Source organism: Lepidochelys olivacea (assembly GCF_965140295.1).
Source record: "Lepidochelys olivacea isolate rLepOli2 genome assembly, chromosome: 6".
In the NCBI taxonomy this organism is placed as follows: Eukaryota; Metazoa; Chordata; order Testudines; family Cheloniidae; genus Lepidochelys; species Lepidochelys olivacea.
In genome coordinates, this window is record NC_140416.1 from 109,667,661 (window position 1) to 109,683,291 (window position 15,631).

Below are 15,631 nucleotides of genomic sequence, written 5' to 3' on the forward strand. Positions count from 1 at the left end.
CTAGGGACTTGGAGAATACTCTCGGTGTTGTGGAGAGTCCAAAAGGGAGTACGCTGTTTTGGAAATTGTCGTGTCCAATTATGAACCACAGGAAGCATCTGTGGGCTGGATGAATGGATATATGAAAATAGGTATCCTGTAGGTCGAGGGCTGTGAACCAGTCCCCGCTCAGGTATTATTGTGCCCAGTGTGACCATTTTGAATTTCTGTACTCTTACGAATTTGTTCAGTCAGCGTAGGTCTAGTATAGGCCTCCATCCCCTGGTCTTTTTCTGGGTCAGAAAGTAGTGGGAGTAGAGCACTTTTCCTTGATGTTGTGTCAGCACAGGTTCCACTGCACCTATCCATAGAAGGTGATCCACTTCTGCGCAAAGTAGGTGCTCATGAGAGGGGTCCCTGAAGAGGGATGGGGAAGGGATAGTTCAGTCTGGTTACTCTATTTCTAGGACCCAACAGTCCTGCGTAATCTGCTGCCAGGCATAGTGGAAAACCTGGAGGTGGTGGCCAAATGGGTAAGTAGGCAGTGGAGTCAAGGAGTCGTCATGCAGACCCTCGACCAACGCTTCAAGATTGTTGTTTATTTCCCGATGGGTGGGAGGTAGCTGTTTGTGCTCGTTTTGTCTGCGCCTAGGAGGTCTAGGGCAATTCCTGGGTATATCGTATGGTCTGTTCTGAGGCTAGTGATACTGTTGTGTGCGTGGCCTCTGGTAAGGTTGATACTGTTGTTTTCTGGGAAGGGATGAGTAAATGTCCAGGGTGCGCAGGGTCGCTCTAGAGCCTTTCATGGTGTGAAGGACTTCGTCAGTTTTCTTGGAAAAAAGTTTGCCTTTGTCAAAGGGGAGGTCCTCCACTTTGGTCTGCAAGTCTTTGGGGATACTTGATGCAGACACCCAGGAAGATCTGCGCATAACCACAGCAGTCGCAGTAGTGAGAGCAGCAGTATCCATCATGTCCAGAGATGCATGTAGGGCCGTTCTGGAAACAAACTGGCCCTTGACAAGGACTGACTTAAAGTCTGCTCTCCTGTCCTCTGGAATATGGGAAGTAAAATCAAAGTTTATTGTAGTTATCAAAATCATTGCTTGCAAGTAGGGCGGAATAGTTTGCAATTCTAAATTGCAGAGTGGAGGAGGTATAAACATTGCAGCCAAAGGTGTCAAGACATTTGAGGTCCTTGTCTTGCTGGGTGGGCCGGTAGTGCAGCTGTTTCATCCTCTGAGTCACTGCATCCACTACCAGAGAATTTGGTTGTGGATGAGAAAATAAGAAGTCTACGGCCTTAGCAGGAACATAATATTTGCGTTCAGCCTTTTTGCAAGTTGGTAAGATAGAGGCTGGGGTCTGCCAGAGTGTGTCAGCTGGTTCTAGGAGTGCTTCATTTATGGGAAGAGCAATCTCTGAGGGTGCAGAGGTGGTTGTAGGATTTTGAGGAGTTTGTGTTGTGTCTCCTGGACCTGCTCTAAAGGGTTGTCTTGGCTGAGTGTCACCCTCTTGAAAAGTTCCTGGAACTGTTTGAGGTCGTCCATGTTCTGTGGAGGCAGAGGCATGAGGGCTCTGTCTGGAGCTGATGGAGAGTTAGGAGTCAGCGAATCAGGGTATAGTTCCTGGCCCTCCTCTTCAGAGGGGAGTTCAGGCAGTCTAGAAGTAGATGGAGGCACAGAAGGAGCTTGTGGTCTGGTGGAAGAAGCATGAAGGTGAGTGGCAGTAGGAGCTGGCCAAGGGTACCAGTGAGGCCAAGGCATTGGGTAGGAAAAGTCAGGTGCCGCCCACAGGGAGGGCGAAGTAGGGAAACTGAGGCTGGTGGTTGTTAATCGTGATCTGAGGCGTAAAAGGTTCCGGTGGAGGAGGAGAGGCAGGTGAGGAGAACTCCTGCTGTTGCTGCATATCAGGCTCGCTGTCAATAAAGGTAGCCAGGTCAGGTGGAGAGAGCAGCTGGTCAAAGAGTGAGCACTGTGTGTCCAGCAGTGGAGAGTTAGGCTCAGGTGCCACTGAAAGATCATCTTGACTTAAAAAGAAAAGGAGTACTTGTGGCACCTTAGAGACTAACCAATTTATTAGAGCATAAGCTTTCGTGAGCTACAGCTCACTTCCTCAGATGCATATTGTGGAAACTGCAGCAGGCTTTATATATACACAGAGAATATGAAACAATACCTCCTCCCACCCCACTGTCCTGCTGGTAATAGCTTATCTAAAGTGATCATCAGGGGAACTGTTGTTGCTGTTCCCTAGGATCTGAGTCTGCTGCAAGCGATCTGTGCTCAGAGACGTGCACAGACTTTTGCTTGGCTTTTCCCAGTGCTGCAGGTCTCTTGTATGCACCCTGTGGGAGGTCTGCTGCTGTCACGTGAGCAGCAGGCAGGCTCAGTGCCGACGTTCTTATCAGCACCAGAGTAGAGCGCACTGTTGGCACTGGGTCTATTTTTGGTGCTGAAGGGGTCGGTGCCAAGGAGATCTTCCCTGCACGGGAAGTCGGGTCCCTGTCTCTACGTTCCATGAGAGCCATGGCTGAGGTGGCAGGATGGTTGGAGGTGCCTGACTTCGGCACTGACAGCTCTGAGGGTAAGGATCTCGCAGGAGACCCTTTACCCTTATGAAAGTCTTTGCTTGGAAACAGTTGGGCTTCTTGCCTCTCTGCCTGAGAGGGTGAAGCCATGCTCCCAATTGGTTCGGACCTGGCCGGGGAGCGTGGGGTAGAGGGTTTGACAGTGTCAGTCTCCAGTGGCTTCTCATGCAGAAATTTCTGCAGCCGCATTTTCAGCCGCAGGTCCCTGTCATGACGAGCCCTGGTTTTGAGGCTCATGCAGTGGACACACTTAGCAGGGCCATGTGTCTTGCCGAGGCACTTCACATAATGTGAGTGTCCATCGGACCTTGGCATAAAGTCCTTACAGGAAGCACATTTCTTAAATCCTGAATCCCCTGGCATTATTGAGCTTGGAGTGCCAGGGAAGAGTGTCTCCGCGGAAGACAAACTTAAGGAAAAAAAGGGTGGGTTTTTTTTTTTTAAACTAAGTAACTATTCTAAGGGAAGAGAAACAACTGGGATGTTACTAACTATTTCTATACTATTTGTAATTGTTTCCTTCAGAGACTAGGGAAGAGGATCAGCACTGCCCCGAGTCCCGTCTTCAGTCAAGGACGGTTGAGAAGGAACTGAGGGGGGCGCGCACTCAGGCAGACTAACAAGACCACGAGACAGCAGCTGAGCATGTGCATTACAACCAGGCACAGCTACCGAAGATCTCCGATCAACAGCGCCAGGACCCACTGTCACCTGGAGTGGAGCACCCACAGGGACAGCACTCTAAGAAGAGCTATTTAAGCTAAAGGACAATGTTGACACAAACACATTTGGACATAAACTGCCTATGAATAAATTTAGGCTGGAAATTAGAAGAATGTTTCTAACCATCAACAGAGTGAGGTTCTGGACCAACCTTCCAATTGCAGTAATGGAAGCAAACTCCCTGTCCAATTTTGATGGAGCCTGATAAACTTATGAATTGGATTATATGACATGGGTTGCCTGTGGCAATATAGGACTGGACTTGACGATCCAGAAGGTCCTTTCCAGTCCTATGTACCAGTGATTTCAGGTCCCAGGTTTGGGTTTTTTAGGCTTGGCGGTCAGAAAAGCGTTTTTACTTGTAAAGAGGAAGTTTAAATGTGGAAATAACTGAAACACAACAAACAGGGAATCTCCACAATGCTATTTATGTGAGAGAGAACCTTCAAACTTTGAAGTTTTACTAAGTTAAACACAGGAATAAAACAAAAAAAAACACAATCTGCTATTACAAAGCATAAAACAATATAAATAGAAGTGGCTGTGAAATACGGCATGTCGAAACTTTCAGCTAGCAGGAAAACGCAACCTACTTCACCGCTGTCTAAAAAGGTACCTAATCCATAGATATATGGTTTAATTTTGACAGGCCTTTAACATGATTGCTAAATCAGGAACCAGCAGTAGAGAAGCAGTTCATGTAAGATGATGTTTGGCTAAGTGGTGCTGAGGGACACCACTGTCTCAAAGTAATCTGGAAAAAAGAACAGGAGTACTTGTGACACCTTAGAGACTAACAAGTCTATTAGAACATAAGCTTTCGTGGACTACAGCCCACTTCATCGGATGCATGGAATGGAACATATAGACAGACAGACAAAGATGGAAGTTGCCAAACTGTAAGAGGCTAATGAATTAAGATGAGCTATTATCAGCAGGAGAAAAAAAAAACACTTTTGTAGTGATAATCAAGATGGCCCAACTAAACAGTTGACAAGAAGGTGTGAGCATACTTAACATGGGGAAATAGATTCAATGTGTAATGACCCAGCCACTCCCAGTCTCTATTCAAACCCAAATTAATGGTATCTAGTGTGCATATTAATTCAAGCTCAGCAGTTTCTCGTTGGAGTCTGTTTTTGAAGATTTTCTGTTGCAAAATTGCCACCCTTAAGTCTTTTACTGAGTGGCCGGAGAGGTTTGAAGTGTTCTCCTACCAGTTTTTGAATGTTATGATTCCTGATGTCAGATTTGTGATCATTTATTCTTTTGCGTAGAGACTGTCCAGTTTGGCCAATGTACATGGCAGAGGGGCATTGCTGGCACATGATGGCATATATCACATTGGTAAATGTGCAGGTGAACGAGCCCCTGATGGCATGGCTAATGTGATTAGATCCTATGATGGTGTCACTTGAATAAATATGTGGACAGAGTTGGCATCAGGCTTTGTTGCAAGGATAGGTTCCTGGGTTAGTGTTTTTGTTGTGTGGTATGTGGTTGCTGGAGAGTATTTGCTTCAGGTTTGCAAATAAAGCTTATGCTCTAATAAATTTGTTAGTCTCTAAGGTGCCACAAGTACTCCTGTTCTTTTTGCGGATACAGACTAACACGGCTGCTACTCTGAAAATAGTAATCTGGGTGGTTCTTTATCAAACAGGCAGGGGAGGAGAGGCGGGAAACCAAAAGGACACAATCAGCAGTTGGCAGGACATTAGGCTGCTTTTGAGGGACTGAGGAGAAGATTAAACTTTCTGGAGGACAAGCTATTCTCTATGTTCTAAGAGTTAAACTGTACTCTCCCATTCCCTTTCAAAAATACAATATTGAATCTTAAGCTTCAGGATATTTCTTGCAGTTCCCAGCTATAAGAGATGAATTTAACAGATGGTGTTAAATTTGAAAATAATGGCAATTTTCAAAAAAAAAGAACACACTGTATTTATCATTTGTTACATACCCCATTCTCTGTACGTTTCTCCACAGGTATATTTATTCCATTTCTTTGATTTTGGGTCTGATGCCCACCTAAAAATAAAGTATCAATCTTATTAGCAAGGGGTATTTTTTTGGTTTTTTTTAATTCAGACAGTTTTCGCTGCAAAACTACAATGTATCTGTACAAATTACAATCACTCTTTAACAAATCAGCTTTTTGTAAGTTTAATTTCCTTCCTTACAAACTACAACAACTATATATTTGTCATTTGGTAAAAAAAAAGTTCAAAAGCAATTAAAAATTGTTAGATTATTAAGGGTTTTTCTTCTTCTTTTGGGAGACGAGGGAGCAGGTGTTTTTGTTTTTAATACAACGGGTAGTTAATCAAGTTTACTTGAAGCTCAGCCAAACAGCACCGAGCTTTTTTCACAACAATACTGAAGGGATTTGTAAAATTAAGAATTACTTAAAATATTCTTTCTAATCCTCTACAAACCACTCCATATGTATCAATATTTATTACAGTATCAAGTTTTTTGTTTTGTTTGTGTTTTTACAATAATATTCCAATGCCTTTAAAAAGAGGCAACAAATTTCTCAACAGAAGTTCAGCACTTCAGGAACTATTTGACAAGACAGGTTTATCAAAAGAATAGATTGACTGCTTTAGTTGTTGCCAATATTCATTTTAACATGGAACTATTCCTCTTGGTTATGAGCACATAAAAGTTTCCTTTTATCTGTAATGTCAATTCTGCCAATTCCTACTGTATCAATACAAACCTTTGGCATTAGGTTACTCTTTTTAGATCGCAGAGTCCGCAAAAGTAGAAAATGTTGACTTCATGGCCCACCTGTATTAAGATCTGTAATATGCGGCTCTATATTTTTCTGCCTCAAACAAGTTTTGTTGCCACAAACATCCAAGAAATAGTGTTAAGTCAGTGAACTGAGCATCATATTGTCACAGTTTGACTGCTAAAGCCTCATATTTCTGTACCCACAAGAAACAATAGTTCTGGCTGAGTACATTGCAAATGTATATATTAGAGGCCGTTTCCCAGATGCCTTCCAAAGTTCCTTAAAGCTTGATTAATCTTACCATGGTTGATTTAGAAGCCTTGCATGCCTGATTTAGAAAGGACAAGCATGTTTTCCATGTACATAAAACTCCAGGCCATGTTTAAAACATATTTAATACATATACATTTATATTGCACTTTAATCACAGAGGATGGTTAAGCACTTCACAGTTTATACAAATCAGTATGTATCAACATCCCTTCATGCACTACTGGACTTCACCTAGTCAAAAAACAAGGAGCCATTCTGCACCACTATATTCTACAGCTTTCAAGAGAGGTAGTGGGGAATCCCTTATTCCACTGAAACTATAGAAATAATTTTGGTGGACAGGGTATGTTTGTTGGAACTTGGCTATGGCATCAAATCCACCATCTTTCTCTTGTGAATAGAAACACAGAATTAATTTCTATGACCTCAAATGGTCAGTACCTCAATTTTAAGTCTAATCATGACTCATATGTAGAGCAATATCCCTTAGTACATAAGGTAAAAGTTAATGTAGGAACTAAACCTGGGCCGCTTTTAGTAATCTAAATCATCATCTATGCCTCACCGTTGTAAAACTAATGAGTCAAAAAATAATACTTTTAGAAAACTTTACTTATGGAACAACCCAAGAAAGGTTCAAAAGGAGAATTAATTAAAGCAATCAAGACTAAGGGCCTGGCTACACACGAAACTTCAAAGCGCTGCCACGGGAGTGCTTTGCAGTGTGAGTGTGGTCGCGCGCCAGCACTGGGAGAGAGCTCTCCCAGCGCTCCTGGTACTCCACCTCCATGAAGGGATTATTTTACAGGGGATTAGTTTTACACTGGCGCTTTACAGTGCTGTAACTTGCTGTGCTCGGGGGGGGGGGGGGGGTGTTCACACCCCTGAGAGAGACAGTTGCAGTGCTGTAAAGTATCAGAGTAGCCATAGCCTTAGCTGAGACATAAGAAACAAAAGTTACTTGTTAGAGATGGTCAAATTAACTGAATTGAGTCAAAACAGCCTGAGCATACCAGTAGGCATCTCAACTGGTGATTCCTTCATAGCCTTCAGACAGATTAACTGAGCATGACAAAGTGAGTACATATACAAGTATAATCTCAAAGTTTTCTTGTAAATTAACTATCATCTATCTCTGTTTGATTAGAGAAAACAGATTCTATTACCTACACCAATCCCTTAAGGCTCTCCTGATTTAATACTACACTCCTTGATAGAAAGCTTCTTTCTAAAAGTCAAGTAGACCATAGCGTTTTCATGACAGAAATTGCTATTCCATTTTTGTTTTAATTATAGCTACATGAAGAGTAGAAGAGTCTGTCAGGGATACTTTGCAAAATAGATTTTCCTCTCTCTCGGATCAAAGTCATTTGCTTGGAGATGCACAGTGCCCTCTTTCAGGGAAGTAAAACAAGGGACCTTGCCTTTAATATAAAAACTGCTTTAAGCCTTGCATACCCATCAGCATTTCTGGATCAGTATCAAAAGGAACAAAAAACTGCTTTATGAAATAAAGCAAACCATTTTTTTTTGTTAAGCTGTCCTCATAAGAGGCAAGTCTAATTGTTTCCCACTTCTCCTCTGTCTTTTGATATGTGGTACTTATGCTCTGTTGTAATGACAGAAAAAGCATTCAGCATTTTAACTAGTTCTGGAGTGAAAAACATTTAAAACTCATTTATGTCATTTCTGGCACCAAAGCATGCAAGTCACAGGGAGGAGGACTAATGTCCATAACTATTCTGATCAGATTTTCTGCCAAAAGAGTGAAAAAAATTAAGGTAAATATATTTATCATAATAATGGTTACATTTTATATTAGAAAAGCAAAAGTGAAAAGTGAATGCCTAGGAATCCCCTTTATCAGTTTTAAAGGAGACAAATGATTTCAGCAGCTAACCTGTAACTGTACAGTAAAAAAGAGTAGAAGAAAGTGAGAAATTTGTGCAAGATACAATTACGTAGAAAAGGCAAGAGAACACAAGTTAATTGTCTCAAGGATTATTGGAAGAAGAAGTGTACTTCTCCAGCTAGGCTACTACTGTAAAATTGTGAATAGTCAAGTGAAGCAAAATAAAGAGCCGAGGCAGCCGGTCACTAGGAGCTGCTGCACCTGAACCTGATCAATAATTCCATGGCTATTAGCCACACTAGGTACTATAGTGTGTAGCTGATACTGCAAGTTGCAGTACTGCCTGTTGCCCTTAATAGACACCTGGTCCACTCTTGGAAGCTCCAGCAGCCATTGGTGCCTCACCCCGACTTGAAGTCATTTTCATCGTATACAGGGTTTACAGTTTGGTTCAATGGCACCCCCACTGCATAAATTGTTCCAGCACCCCTGCCAGTGGCTACAGGGTATCTGGCTATTACCAGGAAACTCCTGAAGGGAATAGTTCAGAGAGGGGCATTCATGACTGGAAAGGTATTTATGGCAGGGATTCTCAAACTTTTTGATCACATGAGTCACTTCTTACAGAGTGTATTGGGGACACACCTCCCCTTTCCACCACAGTTGCATAATATCCTTATGGGAACTACAGTAATTTCTTACATGGAGAAATATTAGGAAAGTAATGAATTTTTAGGAGTCTTTGAATGGGGTTTAGCAGAAAAAGGATGCTGAATTTATATACAGAGTTTATTTTAAGCAATAATACTGGTTTTAAAGCCAAGTTTAATGCATGCTTGAATAACTGAATGTTGGCAGTTTTCTAGCTTTATTTTATTAAAATTCTCTCTCAAAAACAAATGATGTCACTTTCCAGTGGAATTCTGATTTTTGTTGTTCTAGTTCTCCGCTTCGCTGCCCTCACCCCTAAATGAACTCTCTCTCTTGAGTTTTGGATTACCACTGTTAATGGATGGCATAATACAAAAAAGAATTCCCAGGATATATTTTGGAATAAAATGAATAATTCTGAATTTGTGACAAATTGAAATAATACATTTAGAAAATGAAAATTAATTTTACAAGACATTTCCAATCTAAATGTTGCAAAAAGTTATCACACTCAGTCATTAAAATTTTAAGTAGAAAAACAAAAGAATTTAAAATGTCACCGAATTCTAATCTGTGACTAACAAATTCCTATACCAGATGAAAGTGTTCAAAGTCCAGAGTTTTTGGTTTTTTTAATTAGTCAGGAGTGCCAAACATAACATTTAACACATTAACTGAATAAATATATCACAGAAGAAAAATAAATCAATGGATATTCAATAATTCCTATATGAATGCTATTCTTATATACTGCAGGAATGGGAAGGGGAGCCTTTTTAATGTAACAGTCAGTTTCATCCTATGGAAAAAAAGAGGACATATATTTTTTCTTGATTTCTTATATTTAGCATGAGGGGCACGTATACTATTTCATACTCAAACAGCACATAAGTGAGGGGAAGATAATATTTCCTGGTAAACACTTTCAAAGCCATGGTCAAATAAGCCTTTTGGCAACACATTTTATAAAATTATACAACGTGCATCAATAAAGTGTATGAATAATTATGTATTATATTAGGCTAATACAGTGTTGTGGCAGATATGGCAATTTCCTGCAATATCTTGAACATACTTTACTGAATTAAGTTAAACCTTCATTGTATTAAAAATGCAAATGTTTACATATTATATGGGGATTACGTGTCTTAGAGGAGACGTGACTAATGTAAATCCTGGTAAGTGTTATGAGCTTCAAAGGACTATTTGAAACAATGCAAACTTTTAAAATGAAGTGGGTTTCCCATGAAATCTCTAAGGGGAGGGATATGCACATGTAACACCTCAAGTTATTCAGAAATCCAGCCTTTTGAAGCTAGGGACCTGAGGAGAAGAAACTCATTGTTTACGAATTACCTCTTCCCAAATCAAAGATTCAGGCTGTACAAAGAAAGGACTAAACTTTTAATCCGTGTGCCTGTTGTGAGCTAACAGCTGTGATGGACTTGTAATCACAGAAAACCCCCTTTGGTAAGGTCTGAAGGACTGTTCACCTGCCAGAGCCTTTGTGGGTGTTGGGGTGATCTCTGGTAACCTTGTCAGCATGCATTTGGATTCTTTTATTGTTTTTAATAGGTTTTCTCTGTAATGCTTTTACCTTAAGAAAAAATTGCTTAGAAAGTGTTATGTGGTAACTTAACTGGAGGGCAATTATGCCATTTATAACCTCTACAGAGAAGGCAAAACAGGCCTGCCAAAGCAGTCTGAGTTGCTGGGAATTCACAGTGTAGGCATGGAACGTGCAGCCTGGAGATATCCTCATTAGGAAGAAGGGAGACATGTGTCTCTGTCCAAGAGAGGTGATGACTGGGGAGCCAGAAGCCTAAGAGAGGGTGCCCTTACTGGACCATGAGGGGGAATACAGGTACAGCTGCCCTGAACTGTGACAAAATGCTAACTATTTTAATACATTCCTGTAAATAATTCCATAAAACAATTTGATTAGTTAGCTTTAGTTATTATTAAGGCTGCAAGTCTGTCATGGAGGTCACGGACTTTGTGTGACCTCTGTGACTTCTGCAGTGGCTGGTGCACCTGGCCCAGGGGCAGTTCAGGCAGCTCCTGTGCCAGTCACACCAGCTGCTGCAGGGGCAGTCTCGGGCCACTGTGCTCCTCCCCACAGCAGCAGCAGAATTTGGGTGTGAGGGTGGAGGGGGTTGGGACACGAGACAGGGTGAGGCAGGCTCTGGGTGCCGCTTACCTGGGGTGCTCCCCAGAAGCAGCAACATCCCCCTCACTCAGCTCCTAGGCAGAAGAGTGGCCAGGCAGCTCTGTGCACTGCCTCCGCCAGAGCACCAGCTTCACAGCTCCCATTGGCTGGGAAATGGGAGCTGCAGAAGGGTAGAAGGGGGGTGCCTGCAGGTGGAGGCAGCGTGCAGAGCTGCCTGGCCATGCCTCCGCCTAGGAGCTGAGCGAGGGGGATGTCGCTGCTTCCAGGGAGCCCCCCAGATAAGCACTGCCCACCTCCCCTGCCCCATCCCGCACCCAAGCTGTGCTGCTGCTGCTGCTCAGGTGGGAGGCGCAGAGCCAAGTATGGAGCCTGCCAGCCTCACCAAACCCACACCCCCAGCGGGGGTCCCAGGCCGCGCGCCGCTGATCATCCCCCTTCCAGCACCAGCAGAGGTTCCAGGCCGCGCACTGCAGCAAGCCCCCCGCACCAGCGGGGGTCTCAGGCAGCGTACTGCTGCTGACCTCACACCCGCACCCCCACCCCAGCACCCACAGTGGCCCCAGGTAGCCCCCTCCCCCAAGGTTTAGTCGGGGTATATAGTAAAAGTCATGGACAGGTCATGGGCTGTGAATTTTTGTCTACTGCCCATGACCTGTCTGACTTTTATTAAAATTACCCATGACTAAAACGTAGCCTTAGTTATTACCTGTGTAAGGTAAGTGTACTTACTCTGTTCATTGTTTTCAGCTGGAGATTCCTCATGCCGAAGAAAAAATTTCACTTCTTCCCTACGGGGTCCCCACTTCTGTAAATGGTCATACATCATGTGATCAAAGGGTATAGGGCGTTCTGGAAATATAGAATAAAATATTTCTGAGTCCAGCAACTTCTTACAAAGTACACCGGACCCTCGCTAGAACACGCATCTATATAGCACGAATTCACATATAAAGCGGTCGCAGCCATGAATCTCATATTTAATTACTTGACTTGGAATTCATTTTAACGCAGTTCCCGCGTTAACACGGTACCGCGCATGGATCCCAAATCCCACGTTCTAGCGAGAGTCCGGTGTAACATTAAAAAAAAACTGCTTTAAAATGTGGGTGCATTTTTGGCACTTCAAGCAGTCATCTAACAACTTAACACGTAGAAAACGAATTCAAAATAAAAGCAGAAACAAGAAGAAAATAACTAACAGCATATTAACATACTATTAAAATAACTAAGTTAAGTACATAACAATAGCAACAGTGACAATTTTAGATAGTACAACCACCTACATAATTTCAAAGTTTATAATCCTATTATGCACTCATTTAAATTTTGCCAGGAATTCTCTATCACCTTCTGTGACATTATATGATTAAAATACAACCACGTAGATCAGGGGCAGGCAAACTTTTTGGCCTGAGAGCCACATTGGGTTTCGGAAATTGTATGGAGAGCCAGTTAGGGGAGGCTGTGCCTCCCCCTGGACTCCTGCCCCATCCAACCCTCCCTGTTCCCTGACTGCCCCATCCACCTCCCCCCCCGGCTCCCTGTCCCCTGATCACCCCCAGAACCCCTGCCCCTGACTGCCCCCCACCGTCCCATCCAACCCCCTCTCATTCCTGACTGCCCCCCCCGTTCCCCACCCTCTAACCACCCTGACCCCATCCACACCCCCTGATCACCACCCCAAATTCCCCTGCCCCTCTATCCAACCCCCCCCTGCTCTCTGCCCCCTTACCGTGCTGCCTGGAGCACCAGTAGCTGGCAGCGCTACAGCCATGCCACCCAGAGCATTGCGCCAGTGTAGTGTAGTAAATTCCTCTCCATAACTGCTACCAGTAGCACATTCCTAAGCAGAGCAGTTTAAATACACTACACCAGCAGCATGGCGTGCTGTGGCTGCAGGGTAGGAGGAACAGTAGGGGAGGGGCCAGGACCTAGCCTCCCAGGCCAGGAGCTCAGGGGCCAGGCAGGAGGGTCCCACAGGCCGGATGTGGCCCGCGGGCCATAGTTTGCCCACATCTGATAACTACCATTGTTATACAATGCAACAAATCTTGTACAAAGTATGTTATGTAAGGTATCAATGAAAAAGTTATGGTTTGCTGAATGTGATTATCCTATTTGTATGCATGCATCATTTTTGTATCCAAAATTATGAATTTTGGCCATTTAACTGCATTTCAAATGCGTTTGCTCCTGGATAACACCCACAAGGTATTTTGCATCCAGTCTAGCCAGCACACTGTGAAGGGAATACTTCTATTGACGTCCCATCAAAGAACACAATGGGCCATAAAAGAAGCTTATCCATACCTGATGGACTTTCCTGAGACCATTTTAGCTAGAATATGAGTAAGGTCCCTGGTATGACTCATCGAAGCATGCAAGAGCATGTGACTAGATCATGTGGTACTGAACTCCATCTTGTGTGCCTGTATTTTTCCAGAAACTGTGCTGAGGGCTCTGCTTCGAACACCGAGTTGCCCTCGACATAGGAGAGCCTATAAAAAGCCCTAGAAACATCTCCATTTTGCTTCTTCCCTGCTCTGATCTCTGGCTTATGGATTTATACTAATGGGAGCATTCTAACCAAGGGACTAAGGGCCTTCAAATCATTTGGAAGCAACCGGAGACTTAAAAGCCAGCAGTTTATGCCATCACTACTTGAAACCTGATCCAAGAACTTTGCAATTATTGTATGTATTTGATTCCTTTAACCAATTTAAACTCTTACCTCTTTCTTTTCTCCTATAAACCTTTAGATATTACTGTGACATTACTGACATAATCTGGGACCGTATAGATCATCGTTGCAACCAAGGTCCTGTAGTGGCACCAAATCTTATATAAAGGGGGTCAAACGAGGTGTCTAAGACAAGGTTATGGTTTGCTGATTATGATTATGCTGTCTATATGTATCATTTTTGTAGCTGAAGTTATGAATATTGGCTCTATACTGTCTGTATTTCAAACTTATGCTATCCTTCTGGGTGTCAACCCCAGAAAAGTTGGTGTCAGCTCTGCCTAGCCTGCTTGATGGCCCATTAAGGACCATCAGCTATACAACTGATCCACTGAGAGAAGACAGTCACTCCTTGTGACTCAGCAAGGTGTACAGGGACATTCCTATGGACAGCTCTGAGGTTTTTCCATGCCATGTGATGGACAGCTTGTCTTTGGAACAAAGAAAGACCACATGGCAAGAGAATATAAAAAGCTGCTGCAGATCCTCCATCTTGTCTTCAATCCTGCTTCATACCTCTGGAGGAACTTTGCTACACTGAAGCTTTGAACCAAGGACTGAAAGACCCATGCCAGCTGTGGATGTACTCCAGAGACTTGATTTGAACCTGCAGTTTATTCTATCACTGCTGCAAGCCTGAACCAAGGACTTTGCCATTACTGTATGTAATTTAACCAATTCTAGCTCTCATCTATATCTTTTCCTTTTATGAAAAAATGAAAAAATCTTTAGATTTTAAAGGAGTGGCAACAGTGTGATCCGTGGGTAAGATCTGATTTGTAGAGTGACCTGGGTCTGGGGCTTGGTCCTTTGGGATCAAAAGAACCTTTTTTCTTTTAGTGGGATATTGGTTTTCATAACCATTTGTCCCCATAACGAGTGGCACTGGTGGTGAAACTGGGAGGACTAAGGGAATTGCTTATGTGACTTGTGGTTAGCCAGTGGGGTAAAACCAAAGTCTTCTCTGTTTGGCTGGTTTGGTTTGCTTTGGTGTGCACAGAACCCGAGCCTTGGGCTGTAACTGCCCTGCTTTAAGCAATTTGTCCTGAATTGGCACTGTCAGTTGGGTCCTGCCAGAGCCAACATCGTTACAATTATGTATTTAAGGGTTGGTAACAAGATTTAAGGGTTGGTAACAAGATTATTGGGTAAAATATGAGTTATATAGTGACCTGGGTATGTGACTGGTCCTTTAGGATCAGAAGTAAACTTCGATTGATGAAATTGGTTTTAAATAACCACTCATCATTAAGTCTAGTGTCTGGATGTTGAATTCAGGACTGGAATACCTAAGGAGGTTGCATTTCTGACTTCGTGTTAGCCAGGGTCATGAGACAGAAGTTTTGTTGCTGGGTTGGTATATCTTACGGAATAACCACCACCAGTTTTGGGGTGTGTCTGCCTGTAGGGGGGTGGCTACCCTACTCCTAAAATAGAAGGAGTTAAAAGCAGCCCTGGAGAGGGCTGTGGCTGAGGATGGCTGACTGGGGAAGCAGCCACAGCTGGGCCACGCCCCAAATCAGGTCCCCAGCTGGCCTGTATAAAAAGGCTGTGAGCCAGAAGCCCAAGGGCTCTCTCTCCAGGCTAAGAGAGAACAGGGCCTGCCTGCCTGACAGGGTACTGAGGGTAATGCAGTGCTGGGGAAGGAGCAGGCTGAGCGGGGGCCCTGCAGGCTGGCAACTCCCCAGACTGTAGGGCCTGGTCCACGGCCCATAGAAGTACTGGAAAGCAGAGGAAGGCAGCAGGTCTGAACCCACTTGCCTATGATAAGTGGCCTTTACACTGCAGTCTGCCCCAGGGAGCGGGGGCTTGGTGATGACTGGCAGGAGCCTAGACTGAGGCAAGGTGGGGATAGTGGGTTGGGGGTTCCCCAGGAAGAGGAGACCCAGATGCAGCATGTGGGGGTACTACCAGGG

The 15,631-nt window shown here is 43.7% G+C and overlaps 1 protein-coding gene across 4 annotated transcripts in view; it reads right to left on the bottom strand.

Moving 5' to 3' along the window:
• Window positions 1–15,631, bottom strand: part of PPP1R13B (protein phosphatase 1 regulatory subunit 13B) — a 139,159-nt gene that overhangs the window by 61,163 nt on the left and 62,365 nt on the right. For all 4 annotated transcript variants that reach the window (XM_084630988.1, XM_084630991.1, XM_084630990.1 and 1 more), the window contains 2 exons: window positions 11,705–11,824; window positions 5,250–5,317 (listed from right to left, as the gene is read on the bottom strand). In XM_084630988.1, the coding sequence (XP_084487114.1) occupies window positions 5,250–5,317; window positions 11,705–11,824 (188 nt within the window). The remainder of the gene's footprint in view (window positions 1–5,249; window positions 5,318–11,704; window positions 11,825–15,631) is intronic.